Source organism: Cavia porcellus, unplaced genomic scaffold, assembly GCF_034190915.1.
Source record: "Cavia porcellus strain 051 isolate PalLab524CR breed Dunkin Hartley unplaced genomic scaffold, mCavPor4.1 scaffold_16, whole genome shotgun sequence".
Taxonomy (NCBI): Eukaryota; Metazoa; Chordata; class Mammalia; order Rodentia; family Caviidae; genus Cavia; species Cavia porcellus.
The window spans coordinates 20,093,333-20,117,092 of NW_026947499.1; the positions used below are offsets into that span (position 1 = coordinate 20,093,333).

The following is a 23,760-nucleotide window of genomic DNA, read 5'->3' on the forward strand; positions in this document are numbered from 1 at the left end:
CTCCTGGAGCCTTTTTCCATTTCTTATTAATTTCACAATCGCCCCGGCTCAGGCAGCAACCAGGATGTGCATCCATGGTAGACACTGGCACAGCCCTGCTGCCCTGAGACCAGCCCTGAGCTACCTGCAGGAGGTAAAGATTAACCCGAGGACAAGCAAATGGCATGTCTGTCCACCCACCGCCAACTGTTACTGAGAAACAATGGGCTCTTCTCTCACCCTGGGAACTTGGTCTGGCCCTGGTCTCTCATCCTCCTCAACAGCCTGAGCACAGCCAGGCCCCCAACAGCAGAGAAAGAGGATAAAGGCCAGAGGACAGCACAAACCTCAACAACTGTGCCTATCTGAAAATCAAGTTCAGATGTAATATCTTAGGCATTAGGTGAGGGTCACTTCCCTTCTTTATTTTTTTTAAATCTTTTTTTTTTTTTTAAATCGGTACCAGAGATCAAATTCACGACCGCACGCTTGCAAAGCAGGTGCTTATGCTGCTGAGTTAAATCCCCAGCCCTTACTTACCTACTTTAAACACCCACCCCTCCATCTCACCCACTCGCAAGTCAGCACTAATCAAAGTACCCTCCCAACTTATGCCCGGACCAGAGAGGTAAAAAGTGCCATATAACACACAGGCACCCAGACAGGCACAGTAACCTCCTGCCGCCCTACACATGTACAAAAACCACATATACAAAAAACCCTATTGTGCTTAAAAGTGCTTGGGACTCACCCGAGTCTGACACGAATCCCACCTGCCTGTGTGACACAGGACAATGTCACTCCACATGGAGCTTTCCCCCAGAAAGGCCCAGTGATCTACACAGGGAAGGGGACAGGCAGGCTGGGCTGGTCATCCAAAAGCAGCTCACCTCGTTGAAATCGCCCACTCTCGGGATGTGGTTTTTTCTCGTCTTGCCCAGGACTGCACCAGAATTAGAGATCACCACGGCTGTATTCCACAGAACATCCCCATGATCATGGTCTCGTTCCAGGATGGGGGATATCACTACCATGCCATGCTTCTTTGCCAGCTGGAAAAATGAACACCACAGAATTCTTCTTTCAAATCAATGGTACCTTTCCCACAGGAGCATTTAATGCTGCCACTAAATAATAAGGCTCGGTTCAGAACTTCCCTTCGCAGCCAAGGTCCCCCTGACGTCCAGGCTTAGCTAAATAAGAACAGTCACCATCCTTGTGAACTGCTGGTGAGAATACAGAAGGGTGTGGCCACCATGAAAAACTACAGCAGTTCCTCCAAAAATGAAACATAGAATCACACGATAACCACTTTTGCCAACAGAACTGAAAGTGGGAACTCAAAGAGGTGGTTCCACACACATACTTAAGGCAGCACTATTCGTAACAGCCACGAGGCAGAAGCCACCCAGGTGCCCGTCAACAAGTGAGTGCCGCTCCGTAGGGTGGCACGGACCTGTAATCTCAGGACTCTGGGAGGCTGAGGCAGGAGAATCACAAGTTTGAGCCCAGCCTGAGCATCTTCATGACTTAGTGAGGCCTTGCCTCAAAATAATTAAAAGAATCTGGGGATGTAGCTCAGTGTGAAGGCCCTGGGATTTAACCCCCAGTAAGGCTACAAAAATTAAAGTCAAAAAACAAATACAGATGAACAGACAAGTAAAATGTGGTATATAGAAACAGTGGAATAGTATTTGCCTTTAGAAGTAAGAAAATCCTGTCACACATTACACTGTGACTAAACCTTGAGGACATTATGCTTAAAGAAACCAGCCAGTCAAAAAAGACAAATACTATATATAAGATATCTAGAATAATCAAATTCAGAGAAAAAGTACAAAGGTGCTTGCCAGCGCCTAGGAACAAAAAAGAATGGGTAACTATTATTTAATAGGTCTCTGACTTGCAAGATGCAGAAGTTCTGGAGATCTGTATCACAACAATGTGCATCACCAAACCACACATGTAAAAATGGGTAAGATGGTAAACTATATTATATGCCCCCTTTTTTTTTTGTCTTTTGAGACAGGGTCTCACTATTGCAGTTCAGGCTGGCCTTGAGCTCACTTTGTAGACCAGGATAGTTTTGAATTTACAATGATCCTCCTGCCTCAGCCTCCCAAATGCTGGGATTACAGGCATGAGCCACCATGCCCGGCTTGTTATATGCTTTTATCACAATAAACAAATTTACCAACAGGGAGCCTGATCCACTTTTAACAACAAGGCCAAGCTTTTGTGGTCTAATCACCTTTAAAGGTCCTATTTCTTGGGGTTGGGGATATAGCTCAGGGATACAGCACCTGTCTGGTAAGGCCCTTAGTTCAATTCCTGGTACCAAAAAATAAAAATAAATAAATAAAAATAAAAAAGCCCTTTCTCTCAACACAGTAGAAACACATTAAGTTTCTAGCACATCAATTTTGGGAGACACAAGCCCCAGCAGGCACTAAATCACTTTGGCCTCAAGAAAGAACATCAGAACCTAGTGACTAAGGATGAAGGGTTTCAGCTACCATCTGTCCTCAGTTCTTATCAGTTCATCGTTACCTCTGGCCCTTTTGTTTTGTTTCTTGAGATAGGGCCTCGCTATGCAGCTCAGGTCAGCCTTGAGATCATTATATAGCCCAGGCTGGTCTCAAACTCAGGGATCCTCCTGCCTCAGTCTCCTGAATGCTGGGGTTGGGAGCATGTGCCACAGTGCCCAGCTCCCTTACCTCTGGCTTTACAGACAGTAGAGAAGGAAAGACACACTTCAAGGGCAGTTTTAAAGGTGGTGCTAAGGGCAGCTTGGGCTCCTGGACACTCTTGATGTTGACAGTGCCCCCGGCACCAGCTCTCACCCAGACTCTTCTTCCAGGGTTACCAACAACAATAGCCCCCTTTCCATAGCAACACCCGATGGATTGAGAACACACACACTTAGCATCGCGACGCAGTATTGGTAAAAATCACTGTGACTGTGGCTCTGCCTCCCCAAAACCGTAAGTATATGTACGACGTCTAAAAGAACACACAGGAAATGGAAAGAGTTTTGTTAGAGATGAGAATAAGGATAAACTCTCCATGCCCTCTTTGACTGTCAGGGAGTTTTCCGATAACAGCTCTATTAAGATGTAATTCATGCAGCCTAAAACTCTGCCTGTCTCTCTCTTTGGCAGAGCTGGGGATTGAACCTAGGGCTTCATGCACAATATAGGCAGATGCTTCACCACCGAGCTACACCACCAGCTCCAAAACGGACTGTTTTACATTGTAAAATACAGTGAGTTCTGCAACCATCACCACAATCTAATTCTGGAACATTTTCATGATCCCAGGCGGAAATCCTGTGCTCATTAGCCGTCACCCCTTCTCTCACCCTGGCCCCGGCAACCACAAATTTGCTTTCTGTCCTTAGAGATCTGCCTACTCTGGACAGCTCTTATAAATGGGATCATATCCCATGTATTATGAAGCTTTAATAAAGAAAAATCAAAACCAATTTCTACACTGATGAGACAGAGTCAGGCTAATGGCAAGTCAGCAGGCGAAGCTCTGGACAAGGAATCAATGTCCCCACTCTTTAAGTGCTACTTTGCCACTGGCCAGCCTTAATACAAAGTCACCCCCAGGCCACCCCTCCCTGGGCTATAGCTCCCTTACCTGGAAAAGCCACAAAGGGTACTCGGGGTTCTGCAACTCTATCATTTTAAATAAAAGTACACTGATTTAGAAAAAATGGTGGCAAATAGGCTTATCTTATCTTACTTGATAAAACAAGCACCAAACAGGTACATTTTCCAAGGTAAAGGGTCACATCTGATGGCTGTGGCCACATCCTGCAGCCTGTGCAGGACCAGCAGCCACGGACTTGTTCATTTCCTACCTTCTGACAGAGCCTGGTGGTGAGACCATCCTCCGCTGACTCGGCAAATTCCGTCCAAGGAAGCTTCTCTCTTGTACAGAAAGCAAAGGGCATAGCTGAAAAGAGGATAAAGGTCAGACTCTTATCACACACAGCCTGAGAGGTGCTCTTAGGCTCAGTAGCCGGAGGTCACCATGGGGACAGGCAGCTATCTTCAGAAATAAGAAAAGGCACTCAGTGATCCTAACAAGGACACCTGCTACTACTGGACACATCCAAGAATAAATGCATTATGATTCCCACAGTTTCTTTCTACCCCTACTAGACGGTTAATTCAATGGGTAACTTCACTGAGCCCACTGGGTCTTGTTTCAGACTTTAAGTTGGCTTACTTGCAAGTATGCTGGGGACGGAGCCCAGGCCCTGCACGTGCTAGGAAAATACTCTATCACTGAGCTACATCCCCAGCCCTAAACTCATAGTTTTGATTTCTATTTTTTTCCAAACAGTACACATGTAGGTGTTTGCCAGCCTCCCACACCCTAGGTTCCAAAATGGTGGCTTCCTGTTTGGGGGTCAAAGGGAAATACTCTGAGGGGGTGGGTACTAGGACCTTTGGCTGTGTAATGTTATACTACTGTTCCAGCCACATCTGGAACATGTGCAGCACCTAGAGGTATTGCTAATATCTGCCAGTGTTCCGTGTGAACTGGTACCTCACTGTATTTCAGATGTCTCTCCCTTGGCTGGGGAGGTAGCTCAGTGAATGGCAGAACACTGGCCCAGCATGCATGAGGTCCTGAGTTCAATCATCAGCACTGTAAAAACAAAGTAAAGCCAAACATGCACACATCACACACTTACCCTCATCACTAACAAGAGTGCATGCTTTATCACGTTTCCTGGTCATGTTGGATTCATTCTCTGCATTGTCTACACCCCACCCACTCTCCACTTCCTACTGGGATGTTTGACATTTTTTTCTTCGAGTATGGAGTTTCCTGTGGTCAACTCTGCACACTTTTTAGCTCTGCACCATCACATGAACCCAAGTCCATTTCTTTTAGAGATTAGAGATTAACCTAATGGAAGTTTCTAGATGTCTGCTATCATTCCACTGAATTGGCCAACTTGCAAGAAGCGTCCACAGGAGAATTCATGATGTGGTTGGGTGGTGTCCTATTTAAGGGTCACAATGGCAGGCATCTGCCAAACATTTCCCAAACATGGCTCTAGGTGTAGTAACACCCCCAAACCAGCTGTGATTCTCTACTTCGCAGAGAAAGAAGAGAAGCCATGGCTGTCCAATTCCGTACAGTTCCACAACACTGGGTCCTAAGACTGTGTAAGAGTGAACACATCACCAGTGGCATTTCCAGGCTCTTAGCTGCCCGAGCAAATTACAGGTGCTGCCAGCAACAGTCCCCAGGGGTTTGGTACCAGGCTTAAGAGTCCTCAGGGTCCCTTTGGTAAAGACGGATAAACTATTTTAAGGAAGTCAACAAAAATCTGTTGACAACAAAAATGTTCCTTAATGGCCATTAATTCTCAGCTTTTAGAGCATTAGGAATGACTCAAATGTCCCTGGAGAATAAAATCTACCATGATGATTTCATTTCAAATTGATAAAGTTCCAAATTTCTGTTTCCATTTTAATAGGTTCTTTTCCTGTTTATACAAATACTCTAACATAAATTTTCAAAAGGAGAGTGTGGAATGAACGTTGAGGGAGGCCAGGAATTAGGCAAAGTCCTAATTTTGGTTTTCCAACTGGCAGGGAAGGGGTTCCCATATTCATGGACCCAGCGTGGAGTCAGGCTCTTGACTCAGACCTGGCTTTGCCCTTGGGAACTCCCAGCCTTGAGAAAAAGAGCCTAATTGGGATCTAGGATTCTTATCCTGGTAGGACAGAGTGCTCAACTCTGCCAGGGGGAGTTCCTAGGGCCCCATCAAGGAAGTGTCTGTACTAAGTTTTGTTAGATGAGCAGGAGGTCCAGTCTAACAAAAGGCAGGAGTTGGTTAAGACAGTCAATAAATATTTTTAGCGCCTGTCATGTACCAGGGGTTGTGGTAGCCATGACATATGATGCTCCCATGTAGCGATGGGCAAACCAAATGAACACCGGCACTGGCCTTCTGGTGTTTACGGTTTAATGGCGGCAGCAGACAAAGGGTCCCAGAAACAAGAGTGAAAGCACAAACATGAACAAATGGGAAAAACAACACAAACACCACTGTGCTGGACCACAAGGCAGAATAATCCTCTCCCGGGGAGTCTGGCCAGACTGAAGGGAGCGATCCTGAGATACTGACGCCAAGATTACCCAGGGATTACCACTAACTCGGATCCTGTAATGGAGCTCGGTGATGAGCTTTTTAATCCCCAGTTCTTAAAAGCACAATCACACACAGAAAAGATCAATTTAAAGCAGGGACTGCAAAAGGAAGAAAATTTTACTTAATATTAGCATCTCCCGAAATAAGAGGATATTGCAACAATAATAGAAATGATAAAACAGGCCTTTGGCAAAATACTTGTAAATTCAAAACATGACAGCAGAAATGAAAGAATAAATTGAAGGCTTGAATGACAAATTGGATGAAACTGAGTAAGACAAAGAGATGTAGAAGGAAATACATAAGAATACAGCATCCTAACAGTAGAAAAATCAGGAAGGAGAAAAAAAAGGGAAATTAGTGTGAAATAAAAACTATACGAGGTCATTGTTTTGGACTGGGGTCCTACACTGGGCCCCAACAAAGTAGACTGAAAATCAAGGTAACATCACTCACACTGAAGTGGTGTCACCAAACAGAAACTAAACTGTTACCGACCTTAGGAAAGAGAAACGATAATCGAATTTCCCAAACAGGCCAGTTTTGACGAGCGTGGTAATATTTCCTCTGCTTTAATATTTACGAAAGAAGTAACCCGATGTCAACCAACCAGTTATTTTTCTAAAGTTCTGCCTCCCTGGCCCTGCCTTACAAGAAAGGAAACTTTGAAACAACCAATCCTCAATTTGTTCCATTTTACTCAGTTCAACTTTTCTCAGTCTATGAAGCCAACCTCTTCTGCTCGGCTCACTGGAACACTTATTTTATAGAAAAAGCTTTCTTAATTCTAGAATCACAAATAAAGCCAATTAAAACTGCAACTAATTTTGTCTTTTGACAGGGCAAAGAACTAATTAAATAAAACAAGAATCTCTAGCCTCACGCACACAAGGCCCTGGGTTCAATCCCCACCATCACCTAAGTAAATAAATAAATGTACAAAATAAAACAAGGAAATCTAGATCTACAAGACCTGTTTTCTAGACTGAATCAACAGTGTGAGCCGAACAAGGTAGAAAGGGCCACAGGGTAGGTTATTATTATGAAATTGCAGAGTGTCAGCGAAGACCCTGCAAACTTCAAGAGAAAAAGCAAATCACAACGGATCACACATCCATTGATTTGGGGCTGGCCAATAACTCCAAGCTAGAAGACTTCAGGGCAACAAGTGCACATTTCTAAAGGCAAATGGTTTCTGAACCAGAATTTGATACCAATCCAAACTACCAAGCAAGTTGCAGAGATACGTATCAGATTCACGTGGTCTCAAAATAGTTACACCTCCTAAGAGCAAACCCAGAAAGGAAGGGAAAGAAACTCTAGGAAGACAGGAAGGGAGAGCCCTGGATAACAGCTGTGCGGCCAGCAGAGGGGGCAACTCATCCGAGCAGGCAGAGAGAGAAGGCTGGAAACTGCCTGATGCGTCCAACTGGAGGACACTGGCCGAAGGTATAGGGTTGGACTACCGGTAAGTATGTAGAAAACAAAGCAAACTGTAGGGGAAACAGAAAACGATTCCAGAAAAGACATCAACATTGACAGAATGGCTTGGCAGAGCTGGATGTGGCCAGAACCAGGAGCACGCGTGTGTGCAGGGTGGGCAAAGGCCCAAAGGCCTAACGCTGACTTCTTTCATGGTAAGAAGTCAACAGATGATGTGAAATGGAAATATGAGGAAGCAGCAAGGGAAACAAAGATAAATTCCAACTAGATGTAATGGCGTGTAATAATCCCCACAGCTCGGTAGGCTGAGGCGGGAAGACACCAAATTGAAGGTCAGCTGTGCAATGTAGTGAGACCCTGCCTCAAAATAAAACACTTTTAAAAAGGGGGCTGGGAATGTAGCTTAGCATAAAGGGTCTGGGTTCAATCCCAAGTACCACAAAGGAAAAAAAAAAAAAAAAAAAGCAAATTTTGAAGGAATTTTTTTTTCCATTTTTTCTTTTCTTTCTTTTTTTTCTTTTTGTCTTTTTCATTTTTATCGGTACCGGGGATCAAACTCACGGCCGCCTGCTTGCAAGGCAGGTGCTTATGTTGCTGAGCCAAATCCCCAGCCCCTTTTTTCCATTTTTTAAAAACTTTATTTTAAAAAGAAAAATCAAGAAGGAAACAAACCTAAACAACAATAGCTATACAGATTTTCAAAACAAGATGATAGGACTTTAACAATGGTTGTTATACTGCATATTGTTATCTTCAAAATAGTTGCTCAGGTTACCAGGTACAGGAATACAACGAAACAGTAGAATGGAACAAAACATTGCATTTCAAAAACAAGACAAGAGGAAATCCCCAGCAGTCACTCCACTCACACTGCCATCCTCCACATAGATGCCCAGACCACCAGAGGGTTCAAAGAGGTTGTCTCGGGGAAAACAGATACTTTGATAACAGACCTCGGAGATCAGTGTTGATTCTAAACCACCAGCATGAACCACCTTGAGAAAAACTTAAAAAAAAATAACAAAGAATGACTAGATAACTCAAATTTACATAGGGAATTTGGCCAGCTGGCTCTGAGGTGAGGTCTGAAGGGAAGTTGGGTGAGGAGGGGTGAATGGGGGGTAAATAATTATAAAGGCTGAGAGGGGCTGGGGGTGGAGCTTAGCGGTAGAGCACAGGCCTTGGGGTTGATCTCTAGTACTATACCTCCCTGCTCCCCCAAAAAACCAAAGCTGAGGAGAGACTGCTGCTGGGGCTTAGACCAGGACAGTGACAGAGAACAGGAGGTGTGAAATGGAGTCAGAAAGATGTGGAAGGCAAACCGGGCGTGGTGGCTCACGCCTGTAGTCCCAGTACTCTAGAAGCTGAGGCAGGAGGATCCTTTTGTGTTCAAGACCAGCCTGGGCTACAAAGTGAGCTCAAGGCCAGGCTGAACTGCATAGAGAGACCCTGTCTCAAAAAGACAAAACATGAAAAAATTAAAAAGATGTGGAAGGCAGAATCAAAAGGACTGAATAACACAACAGGTGATTGAGAGAAAGGCAGGCCAACGTTTTTGGTGTTGATGACAAATAGCCTTTCTACGGATGAGAAAAGAAAGGAAAAAAGTTTTGAAATTGGGTAGCAAATTTTGAAGTTGGCATTGTGGAGATAAGACACAATCGTTTAAACAAAAGTGGCTGAGAAAGTGTTACAGGCAGCTGAGCTAGTTAGAAATACAGGCAGTCAGACAGGGCTAGGCCCTCCAAGAAACCAGCACAGAGGACCAGATGTCTTGTTAATCATTTTAACAATAACCCACAACCTTCGGACCAACTAGACCAGATGTCTTGTGACCCTGGAGGAGACACACACCTCTTGCTGTGGGCCGTATCTCAAAACAGAAGGCAAAACAAATGCAACCACACCCTTAAATATAATCCTTAGGGATTAAATCTGGATCACCCCGGGAAGCCAGGAGTCACCATCCCAACCCCCTACAGGGAGAGTCACTGATCCATAAGGCATGCTCGCTTGTTACTTGTTATGTGACTCGCTTCCCCATTTGTCCCTAATTTGCTCAGTTTTACCTGAAGAATTAAACTTATTGGTTGACTGTAGCTCTGTCCCACCTCATGCCGGCCTACCTTGCAAGTTTCTTATGTAGATCCACCTCATGGTTTTACTCTATAAAAATTCCTAGAAAATATGGAATCTGGCAAGCCACTCAGGACCCCTTCTGTCTCTCTCAGACAGAAGCTTTCTTTCTCTCAATAAATATTTCTGCTCTTAACCTCCATTGGTCCTAAAATTCATTCTTCGATTTTAGAGAGCACGAACTCGTCCTGAACATACAGTAGGTTGGGTGTTTCAATCCCCTATAGCAAAAGCACCGCAAAAGAGACTTACTCCACGCTTCCTGGAAACAAATGATGTTGACTCCGCACATTGCAGCCACCTCGACAATGGCCTCGATGCGTCTGTGGATGGTAGAGACCTGATGATTTGAAAAGCGAGGGTTAGGACCCATTCATCGCTACCAGTGACACAGTTGTGTAGTTCATCCCAAAATACATGGGACAATTAAACTCCCACCTGGGCAGGTGCGAGTAGGCAGGAGCAGTTCTAATATCCGAGTTCGCTCATCAGGCCAAACTCAGGCAAGCAGCACTGGAGACGCCTGGATGCTGCCTCCACTTCCTCACCTGGCAACCGGAAAGCCCACACCCGCCTAGGAGGGTTGCTGAGGCGTGGAGGATGGTTCTGCTTACCGGATGCAGGGTGCACGGGCACAGGTGTGCTCACGCCATCACCCCGACTCGCTGCTCCCTCAGCCAGGCACAGTCCCCCTTGCACCGTCCTGCACTAGAGCTGTTAGGCTTGCCTGGCCTGGCCACTGTGCTGTGCCACTCTCATCTGCCATGCCCCGTGTTTTGGACTCTAAACCTTCATGTGTTACAGTGTGGCGTTGCAGGAATGTGCCTCCCCCGACGCACACATTCAGTCTACCTGGAGGTGGGAGCCCTCAATAGACTCTCCCGACCACCCCTGGGTGCCCCCCTTCAGCACACTATTCCCACTGTGCTGCTACTCGCTGCCTGCTGCCCGTCACTCTCAAGACCCCACAGGGTCCCTAGGTGCAGAAAGAAAGCATCCTTGGCTCTCAGTCCGCAGTACAAAGCCTGGTTCCCGGAGATACTCAGAAATGTTTGTTCCAAGGCAGACTCAAGGACTCAGGCTGGAAACTCAGCAAGGACAAACTCTCCATCCAGTGCTTAGTCTCTTCCCCTGAGGCTGTGGCTCCAGCCGCCATGAATATTTGCTGCCAGCATCAGCCATGCACACACACATTTGCTCAAGCTGGCAACATGCAGGGTACCTCTAGGTACTGGGGCAGTGGACAGCTCTGGTGCTACAGCCCGGCCGTCCTGAATCCTAGAGGGGCACGTTCACAAACGAGGAGTCCAGAGAGAAAAGTAATCAGAACCAGACATCCCTCTGGGGTTGGGTGGGGGGGAGTGCTGGGCACTGAACTCGGGGTCTCACGCGTGCCTGCCACTGAGCTATATATCCCCAGGCCCCAAACTTTAGTCCAACAAAAACAACAAGAAGGACCGGCAGGAAAGCTGACAAAGAACCAGATATGGGACCCAAGTGACCTTAGAATTCTTGAGAACCCCTAGAAAGTCTACAGTATTCAGAGAAAGCTACCAAACTTTGAGGAGCTGGAGGAATGTGACCAAGGAGTTTATAAAACAAACATGCTGGTGGCATGTTGCTTTAGGTAAATACAAAATGATGTCACATTTATTTACAAAGCATAAGGTCGTAAGTGTCATATTCCTGACGGAAGGCACCATTGGCCGCAGACTTTTTGGAATAATGAGTCCCTGACCCTCAGGATTAAGGCAGAGAGATACAGGGCAGTACTGTGACTGCCAGCCTCCTGGCAGCTTCCTGGCAGGCAGTGGCCTGTGCAGAGAGCTTGAGTTGGACCAAGGGGCGCTCTCCTGGTTGGTAAAGGGAACCCTGGATTATTGGTGTGACAGGAATTTGGAAGGAAAGGTGGAAAAAAACAGTGAGGGCTGACAGGTAGACAGAGCGAAAGTGCAAACAGAAGCAGCCGGAGAGCGCTGGTGAGGTAGCTCAGTGGTAAAGCGCTCACCTAACATGCTGAGACTCAGGGCTCAAGTCCCACTAGGCTCCCACAACAAACAAAAGGACGTTTAGCTAGGCCTAGTGATGCTCCTAATTCCAGCATTTAGGAGGCGGAGGCAGGAGAATCACTAGGCCATCGTAGTCTACACAGCATGACCTTGTCTCAGAAAATTAAAACCACCAAATAAATACAACAAAACAGGAAGGAGAGAGAGGAAAAGAGAAAGAAGGCGAGAGAGGAAGAGAGAGAACCAAATACACAGCTAGAGAAAAGTAGAGAAGTCAGGGCAGAAGTACGTTGGTTGCCCTTTGAGGTGCTGGCCCTGGGTCCCCAAATGGCCAGCCAGGGAGTATGATGTGTTTAAAACAAAGGGCGAGCAGGGTCCCCTTTTATGTATTTATGGTAAGAGAGGCTGCACCTGTTCCGCCACGGGGGTTTTCGCGGGGAGAGGGATTCTGTGTTGCACGAGCCCCACTCGCAGGAGCCGGGGGTGTCTTATCTGCTCCTCCGCTGCCGGAAAGGCATATCCCTGCAGGTCAAAGTCACATTGGCGGGCAGCTTCAAAAGCTCTCTCGGGCAGGTCGAGCCTCCTAAATGGGCAGGAAAGGGGAGAGAGGATTTCAGTGAGATTCTCTGCATTTAAGATCCAACCCCACAATAATCTCCAGAACAATTAAAAATCCTCTCGTGCCCTTCATAGTCAGGTAAAGAATCAAGGTGAGGGCATCCTGTCACCAGAGTCAGAGGGGCCAGGGAATCCAAGGGCTGGCTGAGTGCACATTACACTGAGCCTGGACTTTATCTGCAGTCAACAGGGAGACTTCAGGGAGGTGGGTGGTTAGCCTTGGCAAGAGCGGGGAGCGTGACCAGTCAAAAGGCTGGCATTTTGGAGTTAATGAACTCAGGGCAGAGATCAAAGTCCCAGCAGGCAGCAGAGAAGAGCAAACCAGTTCCAAAAAATATTTCTGAACTAGAATTAGAGAGTGGTGTAAAGCCCAGGAAAAGAAGTGAGCTGGGATAACAGAGATGGGCACGATGGAGGCCAAGAACTGCGACCAGCAGGAGGACCTGTGGCCATTCGCCCTACAGAAGTGGAGCCTGAGGCAAGCGAGTCCCCAGGGCTCTCCTTTCTATGGCCCCCGTGGTGTGTGTGTCCATCCTATGTCTGGAGCTGGATGGACCTGATGTGGTACAGGTGGTCAGACTCAAGTCCCAGGTGCCCATCCAAGTTTGTGATTTATTAACAAACGCCACAGGGTTATTTACAAAACCTCCCACTAAAGTGACCACTGGTGGGGCAGCCATGCCTCCTGATAGCCGTTGTGAGCGAGGACTGGGTAAAACTCTCAGACACACAGTTCACGGCCCCAGGCCAGGAAGGCCTTACCATCTGAGGGTGAGGCGATTATGAAATACCCAGAGAACACATCAAAAATAACCTGACAGCCATTATCTAATAATAATATTTCTCTCCTACTTTAAATCACTTTCTTAAAGTCGTTTCTTTCAAAATCACAGCCCTGTCAGCCTAAGCCCCCTGTCGCCGCCTCCTGCCAGGTACTTTCCATGTGACGGCCCTGACAGCTCTGAGTTGGGTTCCGCCCCTGACAATCAGCTTGCTTTTCAAATAGTCAAGGTTCCCTTCCCTCTGGCAGGTTAGAAATAGCAGCAGTGCCCACACCTCGCCTCCCTTCCTTCCTTCCTTGCTGACACCGCCTCAGACAGCCCCCTCTCCCTGGGGTAGAAGGCCCCTCTCATGGACTCAGCCCCAGGGCAAGTCCTCCAACGCTCTAACCGAGTCCAGCAGGAGAGAAAGGTTCTGTGTCTGCTTCTGGCCCAGGAGCCAGGCAGCCCACTGGAAGCTGTCTGAGTCCTGAGGGGTCAGGTGGCACCAGCCTGGCTATCCCCATCACCTGGAAGCTCTCACACCAAGCCATCCGCAGCTCACAGCTATCTTCCCACCATTTATCAGCCTCGTTATTCTGCGCTGTCATCCACTTCTTCATCCTCTAGGCTGAGTGCTGCCTTCATCCTGCTGGCCAAGGTGGTGCACCCCTTCATTCCTAGCTCCCCAGAAACCTCAATCTCCAAGGCCTGAGGTAAGGCAGGCCAGGCCTCACTCTAATGAACCGGATGTTTGTCCCCATCTCCTAAATCACAAGGTGAAATACCAAGGTGATGGGTCCTTGGATGAGATTAGGTCATGAGGATAGGCCATGGGATTAATGACCTTTTGAAAGGTCTGCTGCTATCAAGGCACAGTGGCTAACCCCAGCACCGTGGGAGGCTGAGGCAAGACGATCAAGGCAGGTTTGAAGCCAGCCTGGGCACCTTAGCAAGACCCTACCTCATAATTTAAAAATTAAAAAAGGGATGAAGTTATAGCTCACCATGAAGGCCCTGGGTTCAATTCCCTGCCCTCAAAAAGAGTCCTGGTAGGCAGGGTGGTGCATACCTATAATCCCAGCTACTTGGGAAGCTATCTTGAGGCCAGCATAAATAACAGAGCTTGGCTGTAGCTCAGTGCTAGCAAACTCACCTAGCATGCCTGAACCCTTGGGTTCAGTTCCCAGCACTGCAAAAATACATAATACACACAAATAAAATAGAAGCCTGAAGGAGATTGCTGTGTTGAACTAGGACCTTCGCTAGACAATGAATCTGCAGTTGTTTTTATCTTGGACTTCTGAGTCTCCAGAACTGTGAAGAATACATTTCCGTGGCTGAAAACCCACCCAGCCTGTGGTATCCTGTAGCAGCATGAAAGGACTAACACAGGAACTGAGCCAGGAAGGGGAAAGACACCTGCAAAGGAGCCACAACTTACCAGGGGGTCTTCGTGTGGCCTGCCGCCCTCCTGATTCCTGGAGTTGACATTCAGCTGCTCTACCACTCACCCCGCTCCTAAAGACGCACCCCTCCCCTGGCCTTATTTCCACCTTCAAGGAGGAAAGCCTGTCACTTCCTGCCCTGCCTGCAACGCACCCTCTCGGGCTCTTCACTTCTTCTCCCGCCAGGGTCAGGGCAGCCTTGACCTGAGGGCCCTGGCTTCTGCTTCTTCAGCAATCGCTCCTTCTGGAACTCCATCTTTCTGCCTCCAGGGGCTCTTACATCAGCCTTTTCAATCATTAAACTAGAGCTTTGTCATAAAAGAAACATGGTCATGGGAAGGGCATTAAACAAATACAAAGGGTGTCAAGGGAAAAGGTCCCGAGGAAGCCCCATCCCAAACCTTAGAGATGACCCCTTTTAACAGTGCTTACTGTACTCTTCCAAAATTTTCTATGAGTCCAGGTGTTACAGATATAGTGCTATCAGCCTATATTTTCTGTTCTTCAACTAGTCCTTTTCACTTGGCAATATACAGTCATGCATTGTATAATGCTGCTGCTGTTGGACTGTACAGGCTGGATATAGAGGACTGTGGTCCCACAGGGTGTAACAGAGCCAGCTCTGGTGGTGCACACCTGTAATTCCAGCTTTCTGGGAGGCTAAGGCAGCAGGATGGCAAGTCTGAGCCCATCTTGGGCAACTAAGCAAATTAGCAAGACCCTGTTTCAAAAATTCAAGGGGAAAGGCTCTGCGTTCAATCCTCAGGACTAAGAAAAGTTAAAATGGCGCTGAAAGGTTCCCATCAATTCATGACACCATCACTTCATGACACCGGAGTACAACACATCACTTGTGTTTGTGGTGATGTTGGTGTAAGGACACCACTGTGATGCCAATTGTATAAAAGTATATACCAACACATTATGTACAGTATATAATGCTTGATGACAATCAACAACTGTTACTGATATCTGGATTTACCATATTATTATTGTAGTTATAAATAAAAAAAAGGTTAATGTAGCTGGCTGTGGTGGTGGCATGCCTGCAATCCCAGCACTTGGGAGGTGGAGGCAGGAGAATCTTTGCAAGTCTGAGATCAGTCCGGTCTACATACTGAGCTTAAAGCCAGCCTGAATTCATCCTGAGATCCTGCCTCAAAAACACACGCACACACAAGTAAAACAATGCACTGTATCAAACCAGCAGCAGCTTCATAAATCTCATGGTTACTGTACCCCTTGACTGCGTCAAGAGACCACATCAAAGGGCTGGGGCATAGCTCAGGGACAGAGCACTTTCTTAGTATGTCTGGTTCCTAGTATTGCAAGAAGAAAAGAGAGAAAGCCACATCAAGCGACTGACCTATGCCACACAAGTCTGTGTAAGTTTGGCCCTGCAGTTTGCATAGCCCCAAAGTCACTAAGGGATACATTTCTTAGAACACACCCCCGTCACTGACTGACATATGACTAGCCGATTTGGACAGCCCTCTGTCAGCACAAACAGGTCTGAGACCTCCATTAAAGCCGTTTGAGTGTCTCCACAGGTGCCTAAGCAAGAGCTCTCCACACCTCCCTCCCACTCCGTTTTCATAGGGAGCATCCACACACACTTCTCCCAGCTCAGCAGCTCTCCCCCCCCCCCCGCCTTCTCCACCCATTCTCTGGCTCCTCCCCATCTGCCTTCTCATCACTTAAGCCAGAACTGTCCTCACCTGATATCTCCAGCACCTGACACTTCCTGTCCCACGTGGAGGTCCTACTACCCCCACATCCCCCAGCTGTGGGGCCTCTGCTTTCCCTGACCCTTTGAGCATCCAGGTTATCCAGAACTCCCCCCTGGGCCTCTCCCACATTCCAGCTGCTCCTCCTCCACCTGGGATGGTCATCTTCAGCACAGGGCTCCTGGCAGGCCAGTGCCACGCTGACAACAGACACAGGACACGTCCACCTGGAGATAGCCTAGAGACCTCCAAGGGGAGAGGGCTAAAGTGTGCCTGCATTACACTACCCAAAGCCTATGAATGTGACCCGATTTGGAAAAAGGATCTCCACGGATTAGGGTAAGGTCATGTCAGCCTGTGTTATCCAGCTAAACCCTAATTCCACTGACAAGTATTCTTAGAAGAGATCCCCAGAGGAGAGATACTGGACAACAGGAGAAGGCCATGTGCAGACAAAATCAAATTCCAGCTGCCACAAGCCAAGGTACATCAGAGGCTAGAAAAGGCAGAGGACTGTCTCCCAAAGGATCTGGAAGGCGCATGGCTTGCTAGATCCTTTGGCCTTGAACTTCTGGCTTTTGGAACTGTGAGGATAAATTTCTATTGTTTTAATCTGTTCAGTTTGTGGTAACTGTGGTTGCTCTGAAATCTAGTAACGATCTGCTCCAAGGAAGGCTCCACCACTCACCTGAGTCCAAGCCAGAAGCCAGGCATAACCCTCACAGCTTATGCTATCCACTGTCCACCGACCTCGAGGCCTGTGGACTCCTACAGCCTCACCCCTACATGGACTCTGTTTGCCTCTAGGCCACCCATCCTTTACTTGTCCTTTTCTGGTTCATATTTGACACAGCAAGGGGATTTAGCTCAGCGGCATAAGCACCTGCCTTGCAAGCAGGTGGTCGTGAGTTCGATCCCCGGTACCAAGAAAAAAAACATTTGACACAGCTAAATAGCATAATTCATAAAAGACTTCTGCCACTATACGAATGAAGTTCAACTGCTGGCTACTCCACTCTGGCTACTCCTGCTTTGTCCTCTCTTGGGCATTCCCCATGCCTCCCTGTGACAGCCTAGTCTGCTCTCACACGCCATACCCCTGATGCCAGGAGCACAAGGCTGAGTCTCCAAATAAACTTTGCTGTCTCCTTTAGGATGAGGCTGGAACACAGCCTGCCCTGGAAGCCTTCCTGACCTCCTTGAACTCTAAACAACTCTCTTAGGCTCTCCTTGCATCCCCCTTTCACATGTAACAACCATCAAAGAAAAGTGGGACTGGGGCTGGGGATTTAGCTCAGCAGCATGAGCGCCTGCTTTGTAAGCAGGCAGTCGTGAGTTCGATCCCTGGTACCGATAAAAATGAAAAAGACAAAAAAAAAAAAAAAGAGAAAAAAAAAGAAAAGTGGGACTGGAGATGCAGTTCAGGGGTACAGCACTTACGGGTTTGATTCCAACAGTGAAGGGGGAAAAAATGCCCTGGAGGCAGGGGTGGTGCACATACTCCTAATCTTAGCACTTGGGAGGCTGAAGCAGGAGGATCACTGCAAATTCAAGACCAGCCACAGCAACATAGTGAATTCAAGGCCAGACTGAACTGCACAGTGAAACCCTGTCTCAAAAAAAAAGTGATCAACAAATGTTCATTGAATGAATGCTTCTTGGTTCTAGCCATCTTAAAAATGGCAGTTAATGTTCTCTGGGGATTTCATCTGTCTGGCACAGGCCCACTTGGCTCACTCACTTAGCAAACATTCACTAAGCATTATTGTGTCGGGCACAGGAAGTAATCCGGAGGAAAAAATCAGTCGTGAGACACAAAGGGAATCCAGAGGAGGGACTGAGGTCTCTGGGTCTTCATGGCTGTATCCAGATTGGACTCTGAGAGACAGTTTAAGTGGGGCAGTTCAGTAACAATAAGAATCTTCTCCTCCAGTTGCATATTCTGAATGAGTACAGAGGTTTACACTTTAGAGCTAAAACCTGGAAGGGCTCCACGCTGAGTGGAAGAGACTCAAGGAAAGAGGGTAGAGTATAAGGGAGCCTCTTGTTCTGTTATTGTGAGCCAAGCCCCAGGAGACTGGCAATCACTGGTCGACAGATGTTGGCTAGTGTTTTATCACCCACTATAAACCGGCCCTGTCCTGGCGTTTTCCAGATGGTAATAAAATCCCTCTCCCCAGTAGTGCCTGGCCTGACCTTAACCCTACTCCAGAATGGCCCCAGGCAGTCTCTTACATGGGAAACTTACTTCTTTTTTCCTAACAGCTTTCTGCTCTGCCTTTTCCTGACCACCATGATCTTGCTATTTTTTCCAGAACATGCGGTCTTCACAAATTCCAACACTAGAAACTGTAGCCTGAGATGCCCCTGAAGACATCTTCTTTGGGAAGAAGTTCAACCCTAGCATTTCCCAGTGACCAGTCTTCAAGGTACAGAGGAAGGTAGAGTACAGTGTGGGCCGGTGCGGAGGGCCTTGAACGCTGTTTAGCTGTTCAGTATGAAAAACCTGTTCTGACAAATCCTTTGGCAGGTATTCTACCTTTACAATTCACTAGCTGGGAAAATTCCTCGGAAGCCAGGTGCAATGGCGAACACCTGCAATCCCAGCACTGGAGGAGGCTGAGACAGGACGACTGCAAGTTCAAGTCCTGCCAGGGCAATTCAGGGAGGCAGTGAATCAAAATAAAAATGTGCAAAGGGCGGGGGCTGTAACTCAGTGGCAGAGCACCCCTGGGATCTATCCTCAGTACCATCACCACCACCACACACCCACATTCACAAACTCCTTGGATGCGGCTTCCCTGCAGGAGTCCACAGTTGGGAACCATCGATTCAGTCAACAACCTCCAATTTCAGGTGAATTGATGTAGTCGCTGAAGCAAGGTCACCAGTAGGCAGTCAAGCCAGTTTGGTAGGAATTTTAGCCCAGAACTGCTTGAGATCAGAGTTTGTGTTTCATTCTAAGTGCTCAGGAAATCCCTCATACAGTTTAAGCAAAAGAACAAGGGAGTATGGTTTACATTTTAAAGTCATCCTTCTGGTGGCTGCAGAGACCCACTAAGAAGAGCAGAAGGACACCCAGGGTCCAGCAATGCACTGCCCTCAGAAAGTCCTCCTGATGCAAACACAACTTCCTGGAGATGGAAAACTTGCCCTGAGCGTGGTAACTAATTCCCCTAGCTTGTGGGTTAGGTTAGGTTTCCTTTGCCAATTAGGTTCAGATTTGGAGTCCCCTACTTCCAAGTCTCAGTCACCGCAGCAAAGTGGGGGGCTGGGGTGGGAAAATTAAGTACACCTGCGAGGGGTCTCTGGTCAGCAGCATTATCCTAGCCAGACACCCGCAGTGCAGGCCCAGCTCTGGGAGGAAGCTGCTCCCTCAAAGTGGGCAAGAGGACTGGGGTGGCTGCAGATGGCCCTGGAGAGTAAAACCCCTTTTTTCCCTTCCAGTTCTGGGCAATGTGAGTGAGAATGACTTGTAAGGACCCCCACTCCCACCCAGCCCGGGCTGTCACCTCTAGACTTCCCAAGGTCCCTGCTTACTTATGCGGGGCTCAAATCACCACCCCCTTGGAGCCCTTCAGACCCTGAAGTCCTCCTCCGGCCCCTGACACCCACACCTGATGACCCTCAGACCCAGCAACTGAACCTCTAAGCCTCCAGACCTGGTATCGCTGCCATAAAGAATGCGTTTCACTTCTTGCAAGTCTGCGAGGGGCAAGTACTTCTCTAAGCACTGCTCCAGCGACTGCCAGTCGGCTCCGGCCATGGCGGGAACTGCAAGTGGCAGAGTCGGTGTGGACCCCAGCTGCCTGCTCTCTGGCCCCTGGAGAGGCGGTAGCCAGCCCAGCTTACTGCCCTCCCCTATATTTACTTACCCGAGCCCCGGGCCACGTGCGGGCACGCCCCCCTCCATGCAAGCAGGCAGCCAATCAGTGTGCCAGGTCTCTGCGCGTGGGGGGTGGGCCTTGCTCTTTGCACCTCTTCTGACCCGCCCTAGTTCACACACCTCCCCCCCCCCCCAACTCTTGGCTCCCAGTCAACCTAGGCTCCGGAGATTCTGGCCAGCAGGACGCCCCTTGCCCTTTGTACCTCCCAGCTGCTTGGGGTTGCTCTTCTCCCCCTTTATGCTCTTCCTGCACTGTATCAGACTGGAGCATCCATGAGTCTGGTGTTGCAGCCTTCCAAGGATGTCTTGTAAATGCAGCAGATTTAAATGAGGTGACGCGGACAAGTGTGCTGACCCAGGGGAAGGGTAATTTCCAGCCTAGGAAGAGAAATCGCTGAAGGCCTCATGGAAGAGGCTTCATTGCTAAATCAAAACGCCTCAAGCTGAATTTGAACCCCCTTTCGCTGGTCAAATTTTATTTTCTGTATTGTGGTCTTCATTTCATTAAGGGCCTCACCACTCACTCAGGTGTTGAGCCTTGGGAGCCACCCTGGAACGCCTTGATTTCCTTTCTTTCCTCCCTAACAAGCAGGCACTAAATTCTGTTACATTCACCTAGTTTTGTTCAAATCCTTCCCGCCTCCCACCTCATGCCAGCAGTTGTGCCGTCTTTTGCTTGGATTCTTCTGTCTTCCAACTTGTTTCTCCGCTGCACTGCGTAGTGGTCTAAAATGAATGTCCTTCCGTCCCTGTACCTCTCCTTTAGGGGTGCCCCCCAGGAGTCCCCTCCACGCTCCATTTTGGGAACTCCCGCTCCTTTTCCTAGAAGCAGTTCAAACATGATCTCCTGCTCCACAGAGGCAGCTCCATCAGCCTTTCACAGACCACTCTTCGAGTGCATTTCTCAAGCACTGTTGTGTAAGCTGGAACTGGACCTGATGTACTTTTGTACCTGCCCTTGTTCAGTGTTGGAATCCAGACTGGATTTGAACTCACTTGGGTAGCCCGGGTTGGCCTGGAACTCACAGGAGATCCTCTTGCCTCAGCCTCCTGAGTGCCAGCATTACAGGCGTGTGCCACCACACATCATTTAATTTGTTTTTCTCAGAATGATAATGAGACATTTCACTACATCGTTCTATGATGATCACTAAGAGAGACTAGATTCTAGCCTGGCCTGAAATATCTAGCCAAATTCCACAAAAGTAATAACTGTTTAGAAGCACACACTAGTGTTTTGTTTTGTTTTGTTTTTGCCTTGTTTGGAAAACCATTCTTTCTGTGACATCATTGTGTAGTTTCTGAATGTATAACCCATAATTCTGTAAATGACTAAATGCATGGGGAGGAAGGATAGAATACACACAATTTCAGTACGGAGGCTGAAGCAGGAAGGTCTCAAGTTGGAGGCCAGCCCGGGTTACATAGTGAGTTTAAATTTAGCCTGGACTACACAATGAGACCCCGTCTCAAAAAACTTTTTTAAATAAAATTTAAAAAAAAAACCTTAGAGCAGGTGTTAGGTAATCTTCATTTCAGCCCTGATTCTATAGTAACCTCAGTTGTCCCATTGTAAGAAAAGGATAGAAAGGGAGGAGGAGACAGAAATTAGAGATGAGTCGCACTCTAGTGTTTTATAAGTCTGCTTTTTATAAAATGTGACCCTAATAATCTAGTCATAAGTTCCTCCATACACTTATTTATTTATTTTGAGACAGGGTTTTGCTAGATAACCCAGGCTGGCCTTGAACTCACGGTGATCCTCCTGCCTCAGCTTCCTGTGTGCTAGGACTACAGGCATGTGCCACCACCCCCAGCTCTATGTGCTTATGTAGAGCCAAAGAGTTTCAATGTAGAGCCTGGTTCTATGGAAAAGGTCACTTGTTAAAAATTACGCTCATGTATGCTTTTAGGTGTTACTTTTAAATTCACAGTATGCTCTAATTGTAATCCCTGGGGCAGGTATTTAAAGTACTAGGGGTTTTGCTCATTGACACCAAAGGGCTGCAATTTTATAATTGGTGAGCAGTTACCAAGGGGGTTACAGGTGTGCAACACTGTGCCTGGCTTTTTTTTTCCCTCAAAACCTTTAGTCTGGCCCTTACAATGAGGGTAAATTGGTTACAACTGTGAGGAGAGCAATCACACCTGTTTTTCCTGTGAAGGCGGCCTGATGAGCATAAAGGGATAAGACTTAGACAGAGAAAAGAGGCAGCTGTGGCCCGGAAAAATGGGACAGAATGTGGCATAGTGGTTATATCTGCACAGTCTTTGCTGCTCAGGCCTGATGCTGATCACTTTATATGTATTAAATAATTTTATTCTTGTACAACTGTCTTAAGGTGGATTTTTTTTGTCTACTCTGAAAATGACGCTGATATCCAAAGAGACTGGGTGATTAACTGTTCCACGATCTCATGGGAAGTTTGGGATTCCAGTCCACACAGTCTGGCGTCAGATCCTTGGCCTTGCTTAACCTTACAGCGTACAAGGCTTTTGCATCTTCTGGCCCCATTTTATCCTCCCAATAATAACACAATGAGGTAAGGTTTAGGAGGCCTTGGTATTTCCAAGATTTCCAAATTAAACTTGCCATTTACTGGAAATGCAACTATACGAGCCAATGTTATGCATGTAACCATAGGGAAAAAGATTTTTTTTTAAAATTTTATTTAAGGAGAAAAAGAAAAAAGAACAAAAAAAGTACAAGTTATACAGAATTTCAGAAAAATAAACAGTAGGAAATCACTAGTTAATAGATTACATATTGTCATCTTAGAAATAGTTGTTCAAGTTAAAAAATTAAAGCATATAAAGTGGACGTTCAAACAGTGAGACTGCAAACAGTTCTGTTCAATGATCCAACAGAACTCAGTAATATGGTTATCCATCTTATACACTTAAATATACATGCAGTTATATCACTTAGAGCACTTTCTTTTCCTCTATTTTTTACAATGACAATTATACATTTTGGGTTTTATTACTCCCACAGTTCTTATTACTTTTTTTGAAGAGAATAAAATCAAATATGACATAACAAAACAGAGTCAGTCAAATCAAAAGGATGGACATAATACATAATGTAAAAACAGAAAACAAGGTGATCAACAATGGTTACCATAATGCCTCTTACTATCTTAAAAAGAATTGCCTGTATCATCAGTTATAATAAAATTGAACAAAACAGTAAAGAACAAAACCAATAAAACTGAAACATTGGAGACATTACAGGACTTCAAAAGAACACAATAGTCAAACCAGAATGGGCGTCATAGTGAATCTTATTGTCTTCACAGTTGTTGCCTATACTCTCAAACTTGGTAGTAGCAAGCAAAACAGAATAGAGAAAAATCAGTCAAACCAGATGGTGAGAGCAATACAGGGTTTCAAATCAAGTTAATAGGAAATCAAAGTGAGTTACTATAATATATCCTGCTATTTTTAAATTTATTTTCCCTTAAAAAGATAAAAATAAAAAAGTAAATAATAAAAAAGGTGATTGAGATAAAAGAGGATATAACAACAAAACAGCACAGGCCAAAATATAACCATTTAAGCAAAATAGTGTT

The 23,760-nt window shown here is 46.7% G+C and overlaps 1 protein-coding gene across 4 annotated transcripts in view; it reads right to left on the reverse strand.

Annotated features, from left to right (window-relative positions):
* The window catches only part of Upb1 (beta-ureidopropionase 1), a 35,095-nt gene extending 14,935 nt beyond the window's left edge, over positions 1–20,160 (reverse strand). For 3 of the 4 annotated variants that reach the window (XR_010039700.1, XR_010039699.1, XM_003478017.3), the window contains exons 1-5: positions 19,965–20,160; positions 12,163–12,334; positions 9,995–10,082; positions 3,848–3,942; positions 870–1,031 (exon numbers count right to left, since the gene is read on the reverse strand). Coding sequence is in view for 2 of the 4 variants with exons in the window: in XM_003478017.3 (XP_003478065.1) it covers positions 870–1,031; positions 3,848–3,942; positions 9,995–10,082; positions 12,163–12,334; positions 19,965–20,068 (621 nt within the window). In the remaining 2 variants the exon portion in view is untranslated. Of the gene's footprint in view, positions 1–869; positions 1,032–3,847; positions 3,943–9,994; positions 10,083–12,162; positions 12,335–14,571; positions 14,715–19,964 lie in introns of those variants that run through there. The other variant, XM_013142103.2, reaches the window with a different exon arrangement.
* Between the last annotated feature and the right edge of the window lie 3,600 nt (positions 20,161–23,760).